At 41.1% G+C, this 25,275-nt stretch overlaps 3 protein-coding genes across 3 annotated transcripts in view; all 3 read right to left on the bottom strand.

Annotated features, from left to right (window-relative positions):
- Positions 1-6,075, bottom strand: part of tram1 (translocation associated membrane protein 1) — a 33,924-nt gene extending 27,849 nt beyond the window's left edge. Inside the window, exons 1-2 of the mRNA XM_043689202.1 lie at positions 5,865-6,075; positions 1,507-1,570 (exon numbers count right to left, since the gene is read on the bottom strand). Coding sequence (XP_043545137.1) covers positions 1,507-1,570; positions 5,865-5,984 — 184 coding nt within the window. The 5' untranslated portion in view covers positions 5,985-6,075. The remainder of the gene's footprint in view (positions 1-1,506; positions 1,571-5,864) is intronic.
- Positions 1-25,275, bottom strand: part of kcnb2b (potassium voltage-gated channel subfamily B member 2b) — an 891,048-nt gene that overhangs the window by 398,042 nt on the left and 467,731 nt on the right. The gene's annotated exons all lie outside the window — the stretch shown is intronic.
- Positions 21,760-25,275, bottom strand: part of lactb2 (lactamase, beta 2) — a 40,274-nt gene continuing 36,758 nt past the window's right edge. The window contains exon 7 of the mRNA XM_043689203.1: positions 21,760-22,334. Within this exon, the coding sequence (XP_043545138.1) occupies positions 22,294-22,334 (41 nt within the window). The 3' untranslated portion in view covers positions 21,760-22,293. The remainder of the gene's footprint in view (positions 22,335-25,275) is intronic.

Consider the following 25,275-nt stretch of genomic DNA (forward strand, 5'->3'; position numbering starts at 1 on the left):
ATAAATAAATCCCTCTCCCCCCCCCCCCCAAGATAATATTAAACAGTAAGATAAAAAGAAGGGGACTAATATATTAAAAAAAAAAGGGATGTAAACCGGAGTGGGGGGAAAGCAAACCAACATCAATGAACTCTTATAATTTATCTAAGAAAGTCCAAACATTCCTTAGCCTTTTCCGGCGATCCGAAGTTATACACAGACCCTTCATGGTTAAAGCACAGCGTCGCTGGGTAGCGCAAGGAGTATTGAATATTTAAGTCCCTTAAACACTTCTTCACCTCATCAAACGCCTTCCTCTTTCGGACCAGAGCTGGGGAAAAGTCCTGGAATAACATGGCCTTGGATCCTTTATAGATCATGGCTTGGGGATCTTTTCCAAGATTTCTGGAGGCTTCTAAGAGTATCTGCCTCTCCTTGTAGCTTTGCAGCCGGAACAGGACCGGGCGTGGGCGCTGGTTCGAGCCGGGCCCGCGTATTGCTACCCGGTAGGCCCATTCCACCCTTACCTGGCCTGATCCAGCCGTCAGATTTAAAAGCTGTGGAAGCCACTGTTCAAGAACACTGTAAGCTGGCCTTCCTCTTCCCATTCGGGAAGGCCCAGCAAACGAATATTTTTTCGACGATCTCGATTCTCAAGGTCGTCAATGTGATTCTCTGAGGTCCGGACTCGCTGTTCCAGAGTCCAGACCCGATCCACGGCCGATTGCGCTGTAGTTTCGGAGGTCGCGGCCTTTAGCTCCACTCCTCCAACTCAGCGCTCAATTTCCTTGATGTCTCGGTCGTGCTTTTGCAGCGCAGCCGAAAGGGAGTCCCATTGGCTTCGGGATTCTTCAATGAAAGCGTCGATCTTCGCATCGAGTTTGGAGATTATTTCCATAAGGCTCGCCACCGTAGGTAAGTCCCCCGGGGCGGCTGCAGACGCCTCTGCTGCAGCTGGAGAGGGTGGGGGAGGGGTTCCTGCTTGCTGAGAGCTGCGGGCTCCCTTCCCTTTAGTCATTTTTACTGGAGATTAAATTGTTTAAATTCAATACTAAACAACTAATTACATTAAGTAAAAACTATTTTAAATGATTTGGAGAGTGTGATGGGTGACCCACTTTGCCCAAGTCTTGGGAGGAGCACTGTAGACTCAGACTTGCCGGGTCGCCGCCATCTTGGATCCCTCCAATGAGTTAATTTTAAACTTATTTTTATTTTCAAATCACTCTTCAGCACTGCTCCCCTGTCTCCAAACTTTTTCAACCCTGTAAATCTCCAAGTTCCATTAATGATGATACCTTTAGCTGTTAAGGCCCTAAATTCAGGAATTTACTCCCAAAACTTTCAATCCTTATACTTCCCTCCTTTAAGATGATCTTTAAAATCTACCTCTGCTCTGATGTCCCCTTCTTTGTACTTCATTGTCACATACATTTTATAAAGTGCTTTGGAACATTTTACTAGGTTAAAGGCTGTACTGTATTATGAAATATGAAAATATATTTTACACAGTATATGAAAACATACCTGTTTCAGGCAATGTAACATTGTATTGAAGAGTGACGAAAGCAACAGCTATCTTAGCAGTCATCTGCAAAACAGTAAAGTTAAAATGTTAGCTCAGCCATCTTCAATAAAAATGGTGCTTTAATAATTAGAAAAAACTAGCCCAAATCTCAACCACAAACAGATGGCAAAACGCAATAATTGACCTTTTTCAATGGTAATGAATCAATTTCAAGAAAATGTGCACAAAGTAGGTCCTGGGCTGTTTTAACCTTTCCCTCCAGAAATTCCAATCAACAGTGCAGTGGTCAAATCATTTATCTTCCACAATGGCAGCAAAATGTTACTCTTTTAGCAATTTGTGTGTGTGCCTGTGAATAAACAAAATTATGTTTTGGTCAGACTTAGTGTTAGAAGGAAGCATGTTAAAAATTGCTTATCATGATCTGATCAGGGTAGCATTTGATGTGTTTTTTATTTAATCCAAGAGGGAACAAAATCTTCCACAAATCTCACACTGATCTCTATCTGCCAATATACATAGCATGGCAAGAGATACAGTCGGAATTAGACACCACAGTCAACTGCTGCTCTACACTGTATAAACCGAAGTTAGTTATTGGTCACTAAGGTGAAATAATAAGGATGTGTGGAACCAATTCCTACATCTTCAAGAAAACAGGGGGAACGATTGTCAGGAACAAAAGTACGTTTTTTTGCAATAATCTATATGGGAGATATTAATACTGATTTGGAGGTGCTGGTGTTGGACTGGGATGTACAAAGTTAAAAATCACATAACACCAGGTTATGGTTCAACAGGTTTATTTGGAAGTACCAGCTGTCAAATCACTGCTCCTTCCTGATGAAGGAGCAGCGCTTTGAAAGCTCATGCTTCCATATAAACCTATTGGACTATAACCTGGTGTTGTATGATTTTTAACTTTATTAATACTGAAGGAACAACAATTTGTAATTATACAGCACTGTGAATTAGAAAGATATCACTGGGTGGTTCTAATGGAATAGTTGAAAAAAATAAATACCATATAACAGGAATAGTGACTGAAAACCTGGACAAACAGTGGGCATCTTAAAAGGGAAAGGGACAGAAACAAAGAGACTTTAAAGGAGGGAATGTCAAACCATGACACCCAATTTACCAATGACACTGGGGTAAAGAAATGTTGGATAAAGGTTGCTCAGAAAGAATCTGAGATAGTGGAGAATATGTGGGAGTGACAGAGAGCTGAAGAACTGGAAAACGTTACAGAGATAGGAGAGATAGCTCCAGATGCAATTTAAACATAGTGAGAATTTTAAACTCGAGGCACTGCTGTGACCTAATCTAGGTTAAAATGCAAAAGATGAATCAAGTGGAATAAGATACAGATAGCAGAATTTGGACAGCAAAGTTTGGATTGTTTTGAGGCTTTCTGAGGATGGAAGTCAGCCAGGAGAGTATTAGAACTATTGATTGTGGAGTACAGTAAGCAATGATAAGTATTTTGGCAACAGCAAGGCTGGAAAAATGACAGGGTTGTTACTTTTAATGAACTGGCTAGGGAAAGAAAATAGAATGGATGGAAGGTTGAATTGGAAGTTCAGTTCAGGCCGATGCAACCCCAACCTTTTCAGTTGACGACCCTACTAGGAGTTATGACCTATTGTTTGGGAAGCTCTTCAATAGATCCTCAAGCGACTCCACAGCAAGAGGCAGGATAAGAAATCATTAACTGGAGATTAACTGTCTTCTATCAACTAGCCAAGAGGAGAATTGAGTAGAGTAGTCCTGCTAAACTTGATACTGGAAGAAAGATCTCAAAATAGGATAGTATGGTCAAACTTATCAAATGTTCAAAGGGTCAAGAAGTGATAAAATATTATAGTTATTGAGGATTTGCTATTTAATGGGGCTGATTCAATGCTGAGGTGGGGTGGAATACTGGTTTGAAGCAATTTGCTACAATATGGGAAACATGGCAAGGTGATATCATGTAAAAGTGAATTGGAAGCAAAAAGAATGAGATGGGAAATAATTTGCAAACACAAAAGGATGAGTGGTATTCTTTTCAGATAGGGGGTGCCAAGTTTCTAAAATATGGAAAGTGAATAAATTTCAGTGAAATAAATAAGTTATTCAAGTGCAATTTTTAATGTAGGTCATGGATTATGACATTCTACAATGACTTTTAGTTCGTAAGTATGTAAAAGTGGTAGAAGTGCAATGGTCAACAATGACAACTGCCAAAACATCCACTGGAAGATTATAAAGTTAGACTTTTACTCTACAATGAAGATGATACAGCCAGGAAATGTTCCAAGACAAACAAAAACAGATATTGCTGGAAAAAATTCAGCAAGTCTGGCAGCACCTATGGAGAGAAATACATAATGTCTCGGGCGCAGTGACCCTTCTTCAGAACTGAACACAAATGAATTTTTCAAGCAATTTCAATTTTCATTCCTGAATTTCAGCACCACAGTTCTTTCAGTTTTTAATTTAATGTTCCAGGACTGCTGTTGTTAGCAGCAGAGGACAATGGCATAGGCTTCCAGGCCAAAGAATTTGGAGAGTGTGAGGAACACAAGGACAAACAATGCACTAATGATCACACAATGATGTCAGACTGGATCTGGTGGAGGAAACTGAGCTCCAGTTCAAACAGTTAGAAAAAAAGTTCCAGGATTGACAATGGACTTGGAACTCAAGTCAGACAGATGTCAGTAAAAGGCTCTGAGGTTTCTGACATTAAATTAGTAAAGACTAACAGTGATCAACCAATTCAACAACTAGAAAGAGTGAAAATACCAACTAAGCTGGGGAAAAAACTCAATGCAGGCTTTGAATGGAGAAATTAAACTTGAATTTGACATGGAATATATCTTTGTTTAAAGAGATACATAAACATAATGCAAGTCATTTCTGAAAAATGTTCAGAATCTTTTATGGGTTTTCAAACCAAGGTACACAAATAAATTTAGACCAGTATTTTAAAACAAAAATTCCTGCTCGTAATTGCAAAAATTAAAAGTCCTTACAGCCAAATTTATAATAGAAATTGTCTGTCAACATTTAAAGTTTAATTATACCCCTGTTGTCCAATACTGGTAATTGCAGGCTTCCTTCAGATTGAGTATAATCGTAGTGTGGGAGGTTCAGGAATGCAATTTTAATTTTAAACTTAAAAGTTAAAAAAATTCTGATATACGGAAGATATTTCTCAGGGAATCAAGGAATTTGTGGAACAGATGGGAAAGTGGACTTGAAGCCAAAAGTCAGCCATGTTTCAGTGAATAGACAAGCAAGAGGCTGGAAGAACACAGCAAGCCAGGCAGCATCAGTAGGTGGAGAAGTCAATGTTTCAGGTATAACCCTTCTTCAGGGATAGAGGTGGGTATAGGGGGAGTTGCGGATAAGGGCAGGGGAGAGAGGGTTATGGGTGGGGAGAGGGAAAGGGTTACAGGGGAAGAGGAGCAGAGTGGTGAGGTAGTGAGGGCCAGCCTGACCTCCCAGTCACCAATCATTTCAATTCCCCTTCCTCTCCAATATGTCCATGCATAGTCTTATCCACAGCCACTGCAAATCAGATTATTTCACTAGCTACCTGACGAAGCAGCAACGCTCTGAAAGCTTGTACTTCCAAATAAACCTGTTTAACTATAACTGGGTGTTGTTGGATTTTTAATTTTCTCCACAGCATTGCTAAGTGGAACAAACAAATAGAAATAAAAAGTTATGACCAACACAAGGGCTCGCTAACTTAGTTTGAGACACAACCAATTTGGTTCAAATATTAAATATCCACCCTTTTACCCAGTTCTGAGGTCATATTTGACTCAAAACGTTAACTTTCTCTCTCCACAGACCCTGCCAGACCAGCTGAGCTTCTTCAGCACTAATCTAATAAAAACAAATTTTATAAATGTTTCCGGAGTTTAAAACAAGAGCAGAAAGTGCACAGATTCAGATAATCTACAAAGTGACTTTATCAACGATGAGTGAAGATAAAGGAGCAGCAGAACTGCACAGAATTGGACACGTCAACCCAATCTAGTCATGGTCAAGACTGAGCCCCTCGCCCCTCCCCCTCCCCCCTGGGAAACTCACACCGCGCACTGCATTCTGGGTGATGTAGTCCACAGTCTCGCCGCTACCAGTCTCTGACATCACAAAAGGACTACAACTCCCAGAGCGCCCCAAGGCAGCGGCCCGGTCTCCTCCGAACGGCTCCAAGCCCTCGGGTGCTTCGCGATAGCCCCCTGATAAAGACGATATGGTTAGCCGAGACGGAATGCCATGTACTCCCGGTTAGAACCTCTCTCCGCTCATCACCGGCCCAGCCCCGGCCTCGGGCTCGGGCTCAGACCCCGCTCACCTCGAACATAAGCCCGAGCAAGAAGACCATGGCGACACAGGACACGATGTCGGCGTGGTTCTGGATGATAAATTCATGGCTGAGCACCGGCGGTGTCTTGTTTTTCTTACGCAGCCCCATCGCAGTAACAGCTGCGAGTTTCAGCTACACTCGGCAAAGGCGCCCCGAGCCGGCACCACGTCGACAGGAGCTGGAGCCCTGGCTAGCCCCGCCCAGCGCGGTGGCCTCCCACTACACTGCCCCTTAGAGACCTTGGTCGGTATTTTCCTGCGTGTCCTTGCTATTACAGCAGACAGTAAAGTTAAAACTCACACAACAGCAGGTCATAGTCCAACAGGTTTATTTGGAAGCACTTGCTTTCAGAGCGCTTCCAATGTCACATTTTACAAATTCCTACTTTGGAAATAGAACCAGTCTGACTCAGAGTCTGTCTATATCCCAACCTTAACTTCACACCTTTAATGCATTGTGTGAGCTGAGATGTCTTTTATTTATATACTGATAAAACCTTAAGTTGGGATCGTGACTTGAAATAAGTTCTTGGATTTACATATTAATCAATCAAAACCTGCATCCCCATTCTAAACGATTAAAGACTTAACAGCAATCTAGGTTTGTTCAATACTCTGCATCAGTTGTATGACACTTTGATCTTTGACTATAAATTCTGTGTCCTATGATCCTACCCGACAAAGCAGCAACACTCTAAAAGTTGTGCTTCCAAATAAACCTATTGGACTATAACCTGGCGTTATGTGATTTTTAACTTTGAACAAACAGTAAACCTTACCAACTCTGTCTGTGTGTCTGTTTCTCCCTCTCTCTCTCCCACACACACACCTACTAGGAGGCTTTTGATGTTCAGAGAAGTTTTCCTGCAGTGAACTGGAAAGGGCTGGGGCTGGATAAGATAGATAACTAATCACTCAGGAGGTGGGTGTGACTGGCATTTATTGTCTGTCCCCAGTTGCCCTTGAAAAAGTGGTGGTGAGTTGCCTTCTTGAACTGCTGCAGTCCTTGTGTTGTAAGTAGACGAACAATGCTGTTACGGAGGGAATAGTATGATTTTGACCCAGAGAAAGTAAAGGAACAGTAATATACTTTCAATCAGGATGGTGAGTGTCATAGGGAGGGGAGGGGATCTTGAAGGTGGATGTGGTCATGTGTTTGGGAGATGCTGGCTAAGGATCTTTGGTGAATTTCTGCAGTGTGTCTTGTAGATAGTACACACTGCTATTACTGAATGTCAGTGGTGGAAGGAGTGGATGCTTGTGGAAGTGGTGCCACTTAAATGGGCTGCTTTGTCTTGGTTTAAAGATTCTTGAGTTGTTGAAACTGCACTCATCCAAGCAAGTGGTAAGTATTCTGTCACACTCCTGACTTGTGCATTGTAGACGGTGGACAGGTTTTGGGGAGTCAGGAGGTGAGTCACTTGCTGCAGTATTTAAAGCTTCCACTCAAACGGCAATTTCAGTTGAGTTTCTGGTTGATGGTAACCCCCAGAATATGGATAATGTAGGGTTCGGTGATGGTAATGCCATTGAATGTTTAAAGACGGTGGTTAGATTGTGTCTTCTTGGAGTTGGTCATTGCCTGGCATTGTGTGGCGCTAATATTACTTGCTATTTTTCAGCTCAAGCCTGGATATTGTCCAAGTCTTGTTCCATTTGGATATGGACTGGCTCAGTATCTGAGAGGCTGCAAATGGTGCTGAATATTGTGTAGTCATCAGCAAACATCCCCACTTCTGACCTTGTGATGGAGGGTAAGTCATTGATGAAGCAGCTGGACATGGTTGGGGCAAAGACATAGCCTTAAGGAACACCTGCAGAGATGTCCTGAAGCTGAGATGTCTGACCTCCAGCAACCACAACAATCTTCCTTTGTGCCAGGTATGATTCCAACCAGCAGAGAGTTTGCCCCGTGAAACCCACTGACTCCAGTTTTGCTCGGGCTTCTTATTGTCATACTCTGTCAAATGCAGTCTTGAGGTCAAGAGCTGTCACTCTCATCTCACCTCTGGAATTCAGCTCTTTTGCCCATGTTTGGACTAAGGCTTTAATGAGATCAGAAGCTGAGTGCCCCTGGCGAAACCTAAATTGGATGTCACTGAGCAGGTGCTGCTTGATAGCACTGTTGATGACACCTTCTATCACTTTACTGATAATCGAGAGTAGACTGATGGGGTGGTAATTGATTGGGCTTTTTTGTCCGTAGAACATACCCGGGGCATTTTTCCACATTGTTAGGTAATGCTAGTGTTGTAGCTGTACTGGAACAACTTGGCTTATGGTATGGCTACTTGTGCAGCATAAAGGTTCAGTACAATTGCAGGATGTTGGCAGGGCCTGTAGCCTTTGTGGTATCCAGTGTTTCCAATTATTTCTTGAAATCATGTGCAATGATTTGAATTGGCTGAAGACTGGCATCTGCAATGCTGGGGACCCCACTGGAGGAGGCTGAGATGGATCATCCTCTCGGCACTTCTAGCTGAAGATTGATGCAAAAGTTTCAGCCTTATCTTTTGAAGGGAAATGCTGGACTCCTCCACCATTGAAGATGGAAATATTTGTGCAGACTTCTCTTCCAGTGAGTTGTTTAATCGCCTTCCTCTGATCACACCTGAGTATGGCAGGACAGATCTAATCCGTTTGTTGTGGGATTGCTTAGCTCTGTCGATGACTTTTTGCACATGCTGATAGTAATCCTGTTTGGTAGCTTCACCGAGTTGACACCTCATTTCTAGGTATGCCTGGTGTTCTCCTGGTTTACCTTCCAGCACTCCATAGGATTGAACAAAAATCCCCAATATCTAAAATACTGGACAAAACCCTGGACTCTTCAAAACTTTTAAAAGAAAAAGGAGACATCTGGACTGAGTTCTGCACGAACACACAACACAACCAGCAGAATGGAGAGTGCTCTCTGGGACTATTGTTCAGTATGGAATCCCAATCTACATCACCTCTCTAAAAGAACAATCAACCAACACCAACAGACCCTAACCTGAGACCGTTTTTACACCTTGGGCAGACAGTATGGGGCCTACAGAGACATTTGACATTCAACCTCAATCAAAACCCAGTCACCCATATCTAACCAGTTAATTTCAGAAGAGAACATCAAGATATAGCTGCCAGCCCTGATCTCACCAGGGTATGATCTTTGCAACAACAAACTTCTGCATGAACAGCTTCCCCAGACGCTTCCACCCCAAAAAGCAGTTTCAGAACTAAGAACCACACATACCGGAATGAGAACCAAGAACAGGGAAGCCAAACCAAGAGCCTCACCTGAACAAGAGCTTCCAGACACAGCCTGTTCTGATCCAAAAGAACCAACAGCAAGAACATCAGCAACAAGGCGCACTTCAAAACTGCCTTTTCTCAGTGAATAGCAGAAACTCCCAAGACCCCAAAGTTCCAACCCAGTTAGCAGGGAGGGAAGGCGGGTGGTGAAAACACATTGGGACCCGGAGGGTAGAAATTCTGATCAAAGAGTCTGAAATTAAACATTGTTGTTTCCTGTGTATCAATTAGATAGTGTTCTTATAGTGGTAATCCGGTTATTTCTGGATTTAAAGTACTACTGTTCTCCTGTGTATTGATTGTCAATTTTCTTGTTTTATTGCAATTCTGCTGTTGATGGCCCACAGTGCTTCATGGATGCCCAATCTTGTGTTGCTAGATCTGTTCCAAGTCTGTCCCATTTAGCACAGTGATACAGCCACATATGATGAAAACTATCCCAAGTGTGAATGTGGGACTTTGTCCCCACAAGGATGATTTGGATGTGAACATAGGTATGATTAATAAGTTTGCAGATGACACCAAAATTGAACATGTAGTGGACAGCTAAGAAGGTTACCTCAGAGTACAACAGGATCTTGATCAGATGGGCTAATGAGCTGAGGAGTGGCTGATGGAGTTTAGATAAATGCGAGGTGCTGCATTTTGGTAAAGCAAATCAGAGCAGAACTTATACGCTTAATGGTAAGGTCCTGGGGGGTGTTATTGAATAAAGAGACCTTGGAGTGCAGGTTCATAGTTCCATGAAAGTGGATTCAAAGGTAGATAGCATAGTGAAGAAGGAGTTTGATAAGCTTTCCTTTATTGGTCAGAGCATTGTATATAGGAGTTTGGAGGTCTTATTGTGGCTGTACAGGACATTAGTTAGGTCACTTTTGGAATACTGCATGCATTTCTGGTCTCCCTGCTATAGGAAGGATGTTGTGAAACTTGAAAAGTTCAAAAAAATTTTGACGAAGATGCTGCCAGGGTTGGAGAGTTTGAGCTATAGGGAGCAGCTGAATAGGCTGGGGCTGTTTTCCCTGTAGCTGAGGGGTGACTTTATAGAGGTTTATAAAATCACGATGAGTACGGATAGGGTAAATAGACAAGGTATTTTCCCTGGGGTGGGGGAGTCCAAAACTAGAGGGCATAGGTTTAAGGTGAAGGGGAAAGATTTAAAAGGGAGCTAAGGGTCAACTTTTTCATGCAGAGGGTGGTGCATATATGGAATAAGTTGCCTGAGAAAGTGGTGGAGGCTGGTACAATTGCAAAATTTAAAAGGCACCTGAATGGGTATATGAATAGGAAGGGTTTAGAAGGATATGGGCCAAATGCTGGCAAATGGGACTAGATGAATTTAGGATATCTGGTTGTCGTGGACGAATTGGACTGAAGGGTCTGTTTCCATGACTCTATGACTGTGCCATTACTGTTATGGACAGACACATCTGCAGCAGGCAGATTGGTAAGGATGAGGTCATGTATGTTTTTCTCTCTTTTTGGTTCCTTCACTACCTGCTGCCAACCCAGTTGAGCAGCTGTATCCTTCAGGATCCGACCAGCTCATTCGATTATGCTGCTGCCAAGCCACTTTTGGTCATGGACATTGAAACTACTCCCATCCAGGATCCAAGGGTCATTGGACCAGAAACGTTAACTCTGATTTCTCTCCACAGATGCTGCCAGACCGGCTGAGCTTATCCAGCAATTTCTGTTTTTTTTTCTCTGATTTACGGCATCTACAGTTCTTTCAGTTTTTACAATGTATATCGGGCTTGGATCGTGTTCCAAATTGTATGGAATGCAGCTAGCGTATTTTGTTTTCTTCAGACTCACATGAATCCTCGGAGGACTTTCCTAATCACATTAGCACTGAGTGGTTTTTAAATTATTTTAGTTTCCATGTGGGAACCGTACAACCTTCAGGATTTGATATTGAATTTAATAATTGTCTGAATACACCCTTCCATGTCTTTTATCCACTTCCATACTCTATGTCCCATCATGATATGGGTTGCTTACAGCACAGCTGGCCCATTTTCACCCACTCATAGTCCCCAGTTATCACCTTTCTAGCTTTCCTCCTTCTCTGGCTTACTTTAATCATCCCTTTTCCTGCCCACACTTTTTTCTCTCTCTTTCTGTGTATCATCTCCACGGGTCTACTCACTCCTTCCCCCATCCCTCTGTCATAGATTAGATTAGATTACATTACAGTGTGGAAACAGACCCTTCGGCCCAACAAGTCCACACCAGTGTGGAAACAGACCCTTCGGCCCAACAAGTCCACACCGGCCCACCGAAGCGCAACCCACCCATACCACCAACCTAACACTACGGGCAATTTAGCATGGCCAATTCACCTGACCTGCACATCTTTGGACTGTGGGAGGAAACCGGAGCACCCGGAGGAAACCCACGCAGACACGGGGAGAATGTGCAAACTCCACACAGTCAGTCGCCCGAGGCGGGAATTGAACCCGGGTCTCCGGCGCTGTGAGGCAACAGTGCTAACCACTGTGCCACGGTGCCGCCCTAAACAGAAATATCACTTTCTCCTCAATGCAATCAGTTCTGAAGAAGACTCAATGGATTTGATGGAAGTTTATGAAATTATGAGAGGTATAGATAGAGTTAATAGTAGTTGTCATTTCCCTAGGATGGGAGATTTTAAGATTAGAAGGCACATATTTAAGGTGAGAGGAGAGAGATTTAAAAACAACATGAAGAGCAAGTTTTTTTTACACAGAGGGTGGTTCAAGTGTGGAAAGAACTTCCTGAGGAAGTGGTGGATATGGGTAAAATTACAATGTTTAAGATATATTTGGATAGATACAAGAATAGAAAATATGTCAGGAACAGGTGGGTAGGACTAATTCAGTATGGGATTATGTTTGGCATGGATTGGTTAGATCGAAGGGTCTGTTTCTGTGCTGTATGTCTCTATCATTCAAAATGTTAACTGTGATTTCTCTTCACAGGTGCTCCTGCTCTCCTGTTTTTGTTCCAGATTTCCAGCATCTGCAGTTCAATGTTTTGTACTTTAAAATTTTGGTCTATATATTAACAATGCTTTCTAAGTTTTGATTTCTTTTTACCTATTTTTAAAAAAAAATTAATAGAGAGATAAACAGTTCATAAGGGCTAAAGTTATGCTGCATTGTTTTTAAATCAAACACAGGCCAAGCATGTTTCTGCAAACGTCTTACAATGAAAATTCAGTCCAATGTTAGCTCCCATCTTTGAAATATGTGAAATTGTGATCAGGATGGGCGATGGTTGAAAGTACAGTCTTTCACAATCTGGTTTTGTTTCTTTTTGACCTTTTGAAACTAAATAAACTTAAACAAATGTTCAGTACCAGACACATTAGGTGAGACCACACCGGAGTACTGTGTGCAGTTCTGGTCTCCAAATTTGAGGAAAGACATTCTGGCTATTGAGGGAATTCAGGGTAGGTTCACGAGGTCAATTCCTGGAATGGCGGGACTACCTTACACTGAAAGACTGGAGCGACTGGGCTTGTATACCCTTGAGTTTAGAAGACTGAGAGGGGATCTGATTGAGACATATAAGATTATTAAAGGATTGGACACTCTGGAGGCAGGAAACATATTTCCGCTGATGAATGAGTGCCGAACCAGAGGACACAGCTTAAAAATACGGGGTAGACCATTTAGGACAGAGATGAGGAGAAACTTCTTCACCCAGAGAGTGGTGGCTGTGTGGAATGCTCTGCCCCGGAGTGCAGTGGAGGCCCAGTCTCTGGATTCATTTAAGAAAGAGTTGGATAAAGCTCTCAAGGATAGTGGAATCAAGGGTTATGGAGATAAGGCAGGAACAGGATACTTATTAAGGATGATCAGTCATGATCATATTGAATGGTGGTGCAGGCTCGAAGGGCAGAATGGCCTACTCCTGCACCTACTGTCTATTGATTGCACCCTTTCTTCTTTTGTAATAGGATGAAGTTCAGTACTGTGCAAAACCTCCAAACATAACTGTTATTTTCATTTAGATTTTAATAATAGCTGCCCATTTGTTAAATTATATTCCTCTCTGCAATGCTTTATGATAGTCACTCTGGCATTGCATGAGAGGGATAAAAACAATTGGAAAACATTAATTATTAATAGACACAACATTTGCAACTTAAGAATAACAAGAGCAGAGTGCTAACTAAGGCATTTGTCAGGTATTGAAGATATTGCCCAAGATATTGAAGCATCTTGATCAATGGAATACTTGTAAAATTACAATCAAGAAAGCTCCAACAAATGTTAAAATCGATATATATTAAAAATGTGAATTTGCATAGAAATAAATGAAAGTTCAAAACATTGTGAATTAACTGTAAACAATTCATCATAGTTAACAATAAGCAGAAAATAGAATGTGAGGAAAGCTTTATCAAAAGGAATTTTGATCAAACAGAACTTGTATTAATTTCTATTGCTATTTTTAATTAGCAGTGTACAATATATACTTCTGTCACCTTGATACTTTAATATTGTCTGTGAATGATGGAATGTAATTTAATGGCTCTAGACATGGAATTGAGTTCAATCTCAATGGATACACAATGGGTTGAAGGAAGAAGGTGACAAGTCACTTTGCCTAACAACATCTTGTTGAAATAACAATTATAAGTTTACATTACTAGAATGTGAATCGATGAATTACAAATAATTTGGTTTTCCTGTTTATAATCTACCTGTGTACTGATAGGCATCCCATAATACTGCTCAAGTAGAAAAATACACTTCTATTTCTATCCTACTTCATTACTCTTGTCCCTTTCCATTTTTTGTCGTCAGTTACACACTTTTTCATAAACTTCCATCAGAATAGTTATCTTGCACCTTTTCCGCATTCTCTAAGTCTCTCCTCTGCTTTCTATCCTGTATCTCTCGCACGATGACAAGACTTAAAATGGTCCAAGCCCAGGGTATGTGGAAAGAAAGCAGTCAAATCGCAAGTCTTAGGATTGTTTTTCTTTACTCATTCACAGGATGTGGACATCATTGGCTAGGCCAGCATTTATTGGCATCCCTAATTGTCCAGAGGGCATTTAAGAGTCTACCACATTGCTGTGGGTCTGCAGTCACATGTAGGCCAGACCAGGTAAGGATGGCAGCTTCTTTCCCTAAAGGACATTAGTAAACCAGATGGGTTTTCGAACAATCAACAATGGATTCATGGTCATCATGAGACTCTTAATTCCATGGAGGTTTTGCTGATCTCCTATTGATTGGAGATCTATGTGAAATAGTATCGATGTCAGTTTTTCAGCTATTTAATGTACATTCTCTGGATGGGCAGTTTGCCAGAGTTGGAGAAGTGCAATTCTTGCCAAATTTCTGGGCCGAGATTTATTGCTTATTTTCATTATTGTGAATTTTTCTTTCACTTTAGTTCATAGATTCTAAGGGAATATTTGTGCAAATCTACATATGAACATGTGGGTAAAGTGTCAACAGCTGAATAGCAAGTGAAAGGACGACATAAATTCAATAGATTGAGGCAGAGAGATAATTACAAAAATTAAAAATAAGGTGGGGCTGGAGACAAACCAAATGACTGGAATAACATGATAGGTATAAGAGTCACATGCTGGGGATCTAACCAAACTAACAAGCCAAAACTGTACAAACTAATTAAGGTTGAGAGATTGTGACAATTTATCAAGGCAATGAAGTCAAAGCAGGGCAGTAAGGAAGATCTTACAAATATAGAAGAGTGTGGTGGGGTCACATTTGGTGGAACATGAACCCAAGATCACAGTTGAGGTTGTCTTCATGGGTACAGAACTTGGCTATCAGTTTCTGCTCGGTGATTCTGCATTGGTGTGTATCTAGAAGGCCGCCTTGGAGGATGCTTACCTGAAGATCGGAGGCTGAATGTCCTCGACCTCTGAACTGTTCCCCGACTGGGAGGGAACATTGTGCAGTGTCCATTCATAAACCTGTTGGCCACCAACCTGGTGTCATTTAACTTCTGAATCTTTCTGCCCCATTGCAGTCCCAAAACTGATCTTATTCAAGTCACAAAAGACATAGATAAATCTCATTCTTCTCAACCTGCCTTCAGTCTTTGAAATGGTTGACCATATTAACCTCCTCCAGCTACTTGTCACTATCTCCCAGTTTGGTTTACATTCTTTTAGTTCCACTCTTATCTACCTAATTGGAGCCAGAGAACCTCAAATTCTTTCTCTGTTGGAGAAGCTCAGCAAGTCTGGCAGCATCTGTGGAGAGAAAGCAAAATTCACATTCTAAGTCCAGTGACTCTTCTTCTGAACATTGTTTCTGTTTCTGTTCCAGTACCCTCAGTTCTTTGTTTCTTTTCACTCTTAAGGAACTTCACTTGATAGCTCAGTGAATCAATATATTGTGTGGTACGTATTACAAGAAATCTGCTTGTTCACTCCTCAATCTGTGTTAATATTAGCAGCAGGGATGTTATCAACCTTTTTGTTCCTGTGTTCAGGGGAGCAAACTTGCCTGAGTTCTGAAGCATTTGCCTCTGGGATTGGGTAAGAATCGAAGTGGCCTTGGCTTCCATATCCCGCAATATAAATTCAGTTTTGGGTACTTCTGTTCACACAATCATAATACTTGAGACAAAACCAGGATGAATAATTCGGAGAAATGAAAGAAACTGCAACTGCACACTGGTATGGTGTTGGCCTAAGCAGCAAGTGTAGCGGATTGAATTCAATTTCCCTACTTGTAAGGTGTCGTGATTTGGATAGAAATCAATAATAAGTGAACTTCGAGAATACTGTGGATTAAATAATAGGTTGGCAAATTTAATTTCACAAGGCATGAAAAGCAACAACTTAAATCATAAGGCTATAAAGCTAGCTTCCATAGACAGGAAGTACAGAATAAAGAAGTCGAGATACAATGAAGTATCTATGTAAACAATTTTGGAGCTTGAGTACAGTGTACGATTTTGAAAGGCTGATAAGGTAATAAAAGGGGAGAACACAGATTCGTTAGAATGATGCTACATATGGAGAAATATAAATAAAAAGACGTTTAAAAATTGGTCTGATTTTGCATTGAACATTGGATGATTTGGTTAATGTATTTAAAGTTAAGAATGAATTAGGCAAAATAAATAGAAACAATTTATTTCCAGTCATATCCAAAGTTAACTGTAAGAGGTATAGTGTAGAAAACAGGAGAAACATTTTTAGACGGGGTATGAAGGTGGACAACATAGTGCTTAGGTACAACATCCACATTGATGATTAAATAGAGTGTTAAGGAAAAAAGGGATATGAGAACTGAACAGTCATGATTACTGTATGGAGAACCACCAACAACATAGGTAGGTTGAGCCAAATGGCTTGGTGCTATGTTATAATTGCTATATAAATCTACCTAAAATTAGTTTTTGGTGCTCATTATCAATTCACTAGTAGACAGCTTCTACCCAGAATTATTTTCCTTCTTTAGAAGAGAAGCTGCAGGAGAACAGCATTTGATTAATTATTTTCTACAGTGGACTCATTGGGGGATCAGAATTTTGAAAAGTACTTACTCAGAACTACAACACTTTACTTTCCACTGCAGAAATATTGACATAATATTATGGTTACTTAAACTTTAGCACAAGCAGGAAAAATACAAGAGAAATGCGGCATTAATTTTGAACGTGTGCAAAGATTCTACCGGAAATAAGCAAGAAGATATACTGCCCCCAAGATGACATCAATTACAAACTGGTATCTTTAAGTGGTTTCCTTTACGTCAGTTATCGATGCACTTATCAGATTTTACTTGAGAATTTGACAACTGTTGTTCAGCAGGAAAAGCTGTTAGCCACAGACTTGCATGCTCAATTCCACTGGCACCATGTATTGAGTATCCTAAACAGTGATCCTTAAAAGGATCGTTGCTGGATGCTGCCAAACAAGTCCTAGGAAGTGTTGCTGAACAAGAGAGACCTTGGAGTGCAGGTTCATAGCTCCTTGAAAGTAGAGTTGCAGGTGGTTAGTATAGTGAAGAAGGCTTGTCAAAGCATTGAGTATAGGAGTAGGGAGGTCATATTGCGGCCGTACAGGACGTTGGATAAGTCACTTTTGGAATGTTATGTGCAATTCTGGTCTCCTCCCTATCAGAAGGATGTTGTGAAACTTGAAAGGATTCAGAAAAGATTTACAAGGATGTTGCCAGGGTTGGAGGATTTGAGCTACAGGAGAGGCTGAATAGGCTAGGGCTGTTTTCCATGGAGCATTGGAAGCTGAGGGGTGACCTTATAGAGGTTTATAAAATTATGAGGGGCATGGACAGGATAAACAGACAAAGTCTCTGGGGTGGGGTCCAGAACTATACGGCATAGATTTAAGTTGAGAGGGGAAAGATAAAAAAGGGACTTGAGGGGCAACTTTTTCACGCAGAGGGTGGTGTGTGTATGGAATGAGCTGTCAGAGGAAGTGGTGGAGGTTGGTACAATTATAACATTGAAAAGGCATCTGGATGGGTAAGTGAATAGGAATGGTTTAGAGGGATAAGGGCCAAGTGCTGGCAAATAGGACTAGATTAGGTTGGGATATCTGGTTGGCATGGATGAGTTGTTTCTGATCTGTTTAACTCTATAAGTCACCTTTGTTCAAACAAGATTCCTCAGGAATTAGAAGAGGCATGAATCTCCTTCCTGCAAAATTTCATAACATCCCATCCCAAAAGTGACAGTCCATCTGCCGATAAAGTTTCTGAATTGGTTTACTGGAGGAACTAGTGATTTCCTCACCTACTCGGATCAACAACCTACTGGTGAGCACTGGATCAGTAACTGAGCTCACTGACCAAGTATAACTCCACTCTCTACACCATAAAAGATAACACCAGATTGCTTAGAAAGGAAAGGGGATAATTTCACCAGTAAGACCACACATTTTAGAATGGGAACGATTTTTGCGAAGGCAGCAAATATTTTGTGTTCTTGCTAATCACTGGCAAAGGTAAGGAAACATGGACAGTGTGGATCCAGATAGTTAACCTATAAATTTTCTTCACCTGTGGGATTAGGCCAGCATTGATTACCCTTCCCTCATTGTCTATGAGAAGGTGATGTTGAGTCACCTTCTGGAGTGCCCACTGTGACCCATTTTAGAACATGACAATTATTGTCTCAAGATTCAGTAGGGAGATGTAACATCTGGTGTGGTTAAAAAGTCACCTATAATTAGGTCACGTTCAGTTTTCTGTCTGTAACTAGTCAGTTCATCTTAGCTGAGTGCTGTATTTGGTTAAAATTCACAACACTAGGTTATAGTCCAACAGGTTTATTTGTAAGCACAGGCTTTTGGAGCGCTGCTCCTTCATCAGGTAGCTACTGGGGCTGGATCATAAGACACAGAATTTATAGTAAAAGATCAAAGTGTCATACAACTGACGCAGAGTATTGAACAAACCTAGATTGCTGTATTTGGTCTTAGACCTTCTGCTGATATATTAGTTTGGAAATATTAGTTTAGAGTCATATTTGGCTGTAATGTTGCCATATTTAATTCATCTGTTGCTTTGTATAGGCTTACAGTTGAGCAAACAAAGCTGAAGGTTTTCAGAATTATGACTGCAAATGATTCCTAAAATAACTACAGCAGACATTGTGTCTAATGGATAGCCAGCTCCACACTCAGAGACAAATGATATGTTGACCGGCTGTATTACTGAAGCTTCCTGCTCTTGCCCAGAATTGGAAAATTTGTGATTAATTTCCACCTCTCTCTCACTTTGTTAACCTCCAATTTTTCCATTCCTTCCCTCAACCTCCCTGTCTCTATTTCTGAGACTAGGCGGTCTACTGGTTTTCAGTAAAATTCCATAGACTCTGTTGGGGACTTTTTAAAAACTTACTCAGGGATGTGAGTGTCTTTGGATGGGCCAGCATTTATTGCCCATCCCTAACTGCTCAGAGTCAACCACATTGCTGAGAGTCTGGAGTCAGATGTAGGCCAGACCAGATAAGGATGACCGATTTCCTTCCTTCAAGGACATTACTGAACCAGATGGGGTTTTCCTGACAATTGACAATGTACTTATGGTCATCATTAGGCTCTTAGTTCCAGATGTTTATTGAATTCAAATTCTACCATGGCATGATTTGAACCCACATTCCCAAAACAACACCTCAAATCAGATTGCAAATTGGACGAACAACACCTCATCTTCCACTGGGCAGCCTACAGCCCGAAGGTCTCAACATTGAGTTCTCCAATTTCAAATGACCTCCCTTCCCATCACCCGACTTTCCTCCCAGCCCCATGCTTCCACTCATCTCATCGACCCTACCTTCTAGCCACCAACCAAATGTATTTCTCTTTTCTGGGGAGTGCAGCCCACCAACCATAAACATATGCATGATGATTGGTCGGTGTCTGGAATTGGGAAAACACCAGGTAATTTGGGTCTATTCTTGAAAACCTAGTCCTTGACAGTAAATCTACAGGTTTCCCAGCAATGTGACCATTAGTACACAGGAACCTGTACACAGCACGGGACCAAAACAGGTATTCCAGTGACCCAACAGCACGGAACCAAACCAGACATCCCTGTGACCGAACAGCACAGGACCAAGCCAGGTATCCCAGTGACCCAACAACACAGGACCAAGCCAGGTATCCCAGTGACCCAACAGCATGGGACCAAACCAGACAGCCCAGTGACCGAACAGCACAGGACTAAGCCAGGTATCCCAGTGACCCAACAACACAGGACTAAGCCAGGTATCCCAGTGACCCAACAACACAGGACCAAGCCAGGTATCCCAGTGACCAACAACACAGGACCAAGCCAGGTATCCCAGTGACCTAACAGCACAGGACCAAGCCAGGTATCCCAGTGACCCAACAACACAGGACCAAGCCAGGTATCCCAGTGACCTAACAGCACAGGACCAAGCCAGGTATCCCAGTGACCAACAACACAGGACCAAGCCAGGTATCCCAGTCACCCAACCTTCTCTGTTATGGTGGAAACAGCTTAGTCTTTTGTTCTTATATAAGTGGAGGTTGGAAGAAACTAGGTTGTTAGCAAGATCTAGGGGGAATGTTTAATCGCGGCTGTTGTTCATATTATGTTTTTAATATACTTCTAACTACTTATATCATTAAATCTAGCACAGAACATAGAATCTTCTCTCTCTAGAGTTTAATTGTCTGTAATCTCCTGGGGCACTACTAATGTAAGTTGGCTATATATTATAAATATATTTAACCCTTTACCCCAGAAATATTACGTTATGGCATAAGCCATAATTAGGATTTGAAGCAATTTCATTAACTATCACTGGAAATGAACAGTTTCAGTTCCAAATGGACTCATAAAATATCTTAGTGTACATTCAATCATACATTTCATAAAATAAGTAATTACATATGAATGATATCTCAATAAAGTAAATGGGTTGAAGAAATCTTTGCAGATATGGCCATACAATTGAAAAATTGTGTAAATATGGAGGTTCAATTCTGTTAACCAGATCAGATAGCTATATGAACAATAAAACAGACAGCTGTAGACAAAAGTAACGTCAAGTGTAATGATCTCATAGTAGGCTAAAGGTGATACTGTTTATAATAAAGCAGCAGTACAGTTCCAGTACAAGCAATACATACAGTTGGCGAAGGAGACCAGACCTCAATTTCTTCACCTGTTTCAAAGAATGTTTTCTTTATATGTTCATCTTGATTCTTCCTTGCATTTCTTACTGTTTTCTTTTCTGTTTCTCTAACATTCTTCTACATGGTTTTCGCAAGGTTTATGAAGGTTTTGTAGCTCAGGTTGAGGTTTAGGGTGTAGGTTTGCTCGCTGAGCTGTAGGTTTGATATCCAGACGTTTCATTACCTGGCTAGGTAACATCATGAGTGGCGACCTCCAAGTGAAGCCTTGGATGGCATTCCTTTCCCATCTTCGGGCCAGTTGTAGCGTATTGCGCCCATAGGTTTTCGCAAGGTTTGTGAAGGTCTTAGCTCAGGTTGAGGTTTAGGGTGTAGGTTTGCTCACTGAGCTGTAGGTTTGATATCCAGATGTTTCATTACCTGGCTAGGTAACATCATCAGTGGTGACCTCCAAGTGACGGCTTCACTTGGAGGTCGCCACTGATGATGTTACCTAGCCAGGTAATGAAACGTCTGGATATCAAACCTACAGCTCAGCGAGCAAACCTACACCCTTCTACATGGTCTTCCACATTTATAACTTGTTTTTACCTTGTCTCCATGTTTTATTGCGCTGAGCTTTTTATTCACCCATCTAACAATCCAACATCCCTCTGATCATTGTGATAAATATATTTAACCTTGTTTTAGTAGCAATCACTTTTAAATGCAGCAATTGAGCAAAGAGACAATTTTAACAGAGATATTTTAACAGTGCTGAGTAAATACAAACTGATTGCAATTTATACATATATATGTTCAGCAAGGTCAAAAATAAAAGTGTTACTTTCAAAACAAGCTCAGTGCTATGACTGGTTGAAATTTCAATCTTTTAAAAGCCAACTGTTTTTGTTGGGGAGTTTAATATTTCACTAAGTCAATACTACAAATTGCTTAATTCAGCCATTAAGGAAAAAAAAATCACAGCTTGTTTTACTGATTACTTGAAGGTTTAATGTGGTACTTACAGATTTAATGTGGAATGCAGTGTACAAAGGATTTAATTACATAGTGGTTAGTTTGAAGACTTATGAGAATTATGCTCAATGGATATAATAACTTGTAATCTGTCATGTAACAAACTACAAAATTACAACACTACTCTGAATAAGTATTATAGAACTTCTGATAGAATTCCCCCGCTATATTTGTGAAAATTTTGACAAAATAACTCAGTCATTTACTCAATTCTTTGGGGTAAACTGCTTTGGAAATTCTCCTCCAATGCATTATGCAGCATACTTTATTCTCTGACATTAAACCCAACAAAATAGAATACAGTTTTAACAAAAGATCACTGACCTGAAACGTGCCTCTGTTTTCCCTCAACAGAAAGCATTTCCAGCATTTGTTTTAAAACCCAAATATAGCATTTAAGGCAAAATTAAATCTTTAAAAATCCATGTAACCTTATTTGAAAATGATACAAAAATCCATTTTATCCATTTAAGTGGGTGGAGAAGCATTACAAATTGCTTTTCCATTTATGAGTTGTATCAGCTTGGGCTGTAAGACAAAATGATTTGATTAATTTTGTTTACAACACTGAAAATTACTGCACTGAATCTATGCTGAACTGTGCAGACTTAAATATTGTCCATAATTCAGTAACAAAATATTGCTTCCCTAAATCATTTCTTGAAGATAATCACTGAAATTATCACTCGAACAAAGCAAAGAATGTACCATTTCTAAACTATTTATTGAAAACCTTCTCTGCTAGTGTTTGCTCCAGTGCCAAATCATTGATGCCTTGCAATGAAGACTTGAGGGAAGTTTTTTTTTAGTAACTTTGTCCAAGTGATATTCCCATGTAACAGGTTTATTAGGTGGTGCAGGTTCCATGTGACAGCTTTGCACACTCACTGGGAACACTCACCAAATGTCTCCTCCTCAAATTGACGATGGTAAACTGTAGAGCTATCACTGTTGACTGAGCTCACGATCAGTCAATCTAGCACAGATCAGAGATCAAACATGGCATCATCTTAGCTTCTACTATAGGGCTCACTACTCAGCTATTTTCATCATCACAACAAATAATATAAAGCATGATCCCAAAGAAAGTAATCAAAGTCCTAAATGTGCAAGTTATTGTACTGTTTGGTCCCAACAGGGAAAAGAAATACTCTGACTTTTAAATAAATGCAGGGGAGTTATTTATGGTTCTGAAATTGCTGGAAAAACTCTGTAGTTCTGGCAATATTTGTGGAGAGAAAGCAGAGTTTACGTTTTGGATCCAGTGACCCTTCTTCAGAATGGGCCCAAAGCTTTAACTCTGATTCTCTTCAAAGATGTTGCCAGACCTGCTGCATTTCTGCAGCAATTCATAGAATCATCATAAAATCCTTATTATGTGGATGCAGGCCATTTAGCCCTTCGAGTTCACACTGACTCTGACGAGCAACCTACCCACACCCCCCCCACCCTATCCCTGTAATCCTGCATTTCTCATGGTCAATCCACCTAACCTGCACATTCTGGACTGTGGGAGGAAATCTGAACACCCGGAGGAAACCCACAGACATAGGGAGAATGTGCAAACTCCACACAGACAGTCGCCCAAGGGTGGAATCGAACCCGGGTCCCTAGTGTGTGAGGTAGCAGTACTAGCCATTGAGACACCACATTGCCCGGTGTTTTTGTTTTGGATTTCCAAAACAATTCTTTGTTGTTGTTTTGTTAAGCACTAACTCTGCTCTGTACCTATAGATGCTGCCAGACTTGTTGCGTTGCTCCAGCAATTTTTGTTTTGGATTTCCAGCATCTGCAGGTTTTTGTTCTATTGGAGTTATTTCTGGTATCCTGACCAACATTTACCTATCAAGCAACATTACAAAAGAACAGACTGACATTTGTAGGAGTCTGCTGAATGTAAATTAGCTGCCACTTTTCCTACATTACAGAAGTGATTGCACTTCAAAAAGTACTCCACTGCCTGTAAAGTACTCTGAAATACCCAGCCGTTGTGAAAAAAACGACATAAATGCATGTTTATCTTTTCTTTCCTTCCCTTGTGAAGACTCTCCTATTTCTCCTTGCAGCCTCAGAAGCAGTCACCCGTGAGGCTGCAGATCTCCAATCCTTGCATTCAGAGAGAGCCATAGAGAGCACAGCGAGCCATCTATTTAGAGAAGGCATCAAAGAAACGTGTCACTGCACTCCTGCTGCTTTGTCATGAATTCTTAGGACCCTCATAGTCTAAATGCTGGGACTTAGCTCCTCCTGAGGAAATGTTGGCTCTATTTATTTTGCATGTTTTCACAGTATTCAAATTGTAATTTAAACTTTCCTTTTCATGGACAAGACAACCTGGAGTAACAAGAGCAGCCACTAGTGCTGGACATGCTCTAAATGTACAAGGGGAAGTCCTCGGATTTGTGGTGAACTATTATGACATCTATTACCTATAGTCGAGTGTGGTGCTGTAAAAGCACAGCAGGTCAGGCAGCATCCGAGGAGCAGGAGAATTGACGTTTTGGCATAAGCCCTTCATCAGGAATCCTATAGGCTGTCATAGGATTCTGCTTCATCTTTCAAGATACCATACCACTTTAGCTGCTTGCAAACCAAACCATGCAACACTCATTCAAAAGACTATAAGACATAGGAGCAGAAATTAGGCCATTCAGCCCATCAGTTCTACCCAGCCATTCAAGCATGGCTGATAGGTTTCTCAACCCCAATCTCCCACTTTCTCCCCGTAACCCTTGGTCCCTTTGACAATCAAGAACCTATCTATCTCAGTCTTAAATATACTCAATGGCCTGGCCTCCACAGCCTCCTGTAACAGTGAATTCCATAAATTCACTACTTTCTGGCTGAAGTTTCTCCTCATCTCCGTTCTAAACGGTCTTCCCTTTACTCTAATGCTGTGGCCTCGGATCAGAGTCCTTCGTAACCATTGGAAATATCTCCCCAATATCCAGCCTGTCCAGGCCATTCAGTATTCTGTAAGTTTCAACTGGACCCCCCCTCATCCTTCTAAACATCGAATGTAGACTCAGAGTCCTCAAACATTCCTCATACATTAAGCTGTTAATTCCTGGGACCATTTTCGTGAACCTCCTCGAACATGCTCCAGGGTCAGTACATCTTTCCTGAGATATGGGGCCCAAAACTGTGTACAATACTCCAAATGTGGTCTGACCAGAGCCTTATAGAGCCTCAGGAGTACATCTCTGTGTTTATATTCAAGTCCTCTCGAAATAAAGTACCATTGTTGCACTTGCCTTCCTGACTACTGACACAACCTGAAAGTTTACCTTGAGAGAATCCTGGACTAGAACTTCCAAGTCTTTTTGCACTTCAGACTTCTGAATTTTATCCCCAAAAGAAAGCCACAAGTGATCAGATGGAACTGGGACTGAAACATGAGGAGAAAGAAATTGGCTGGGAAGTAAATACACATCACACCAGCTCACAGATGCTATTATTAAAAGAAGGA

The sequence above is a fragment of the Chiloscyllium plagiosum genome, chromosome 4 (genome assembly GCF_004010195.1).
Source record: "Chiloscyllium plagiosum isolate BGI_BamShark_2017 chromosome 4, ASM401019v2, whole genome shotgun sequence".
NCBI classification, from domain to species: domain Eukaryota; kingdom Metazoa; phylum Chordata; class Chondrichthyes; order Orectolobiformes; family Hemiscylliidae; genus Chiloscyllium; species Chiloscyllium plagiosum.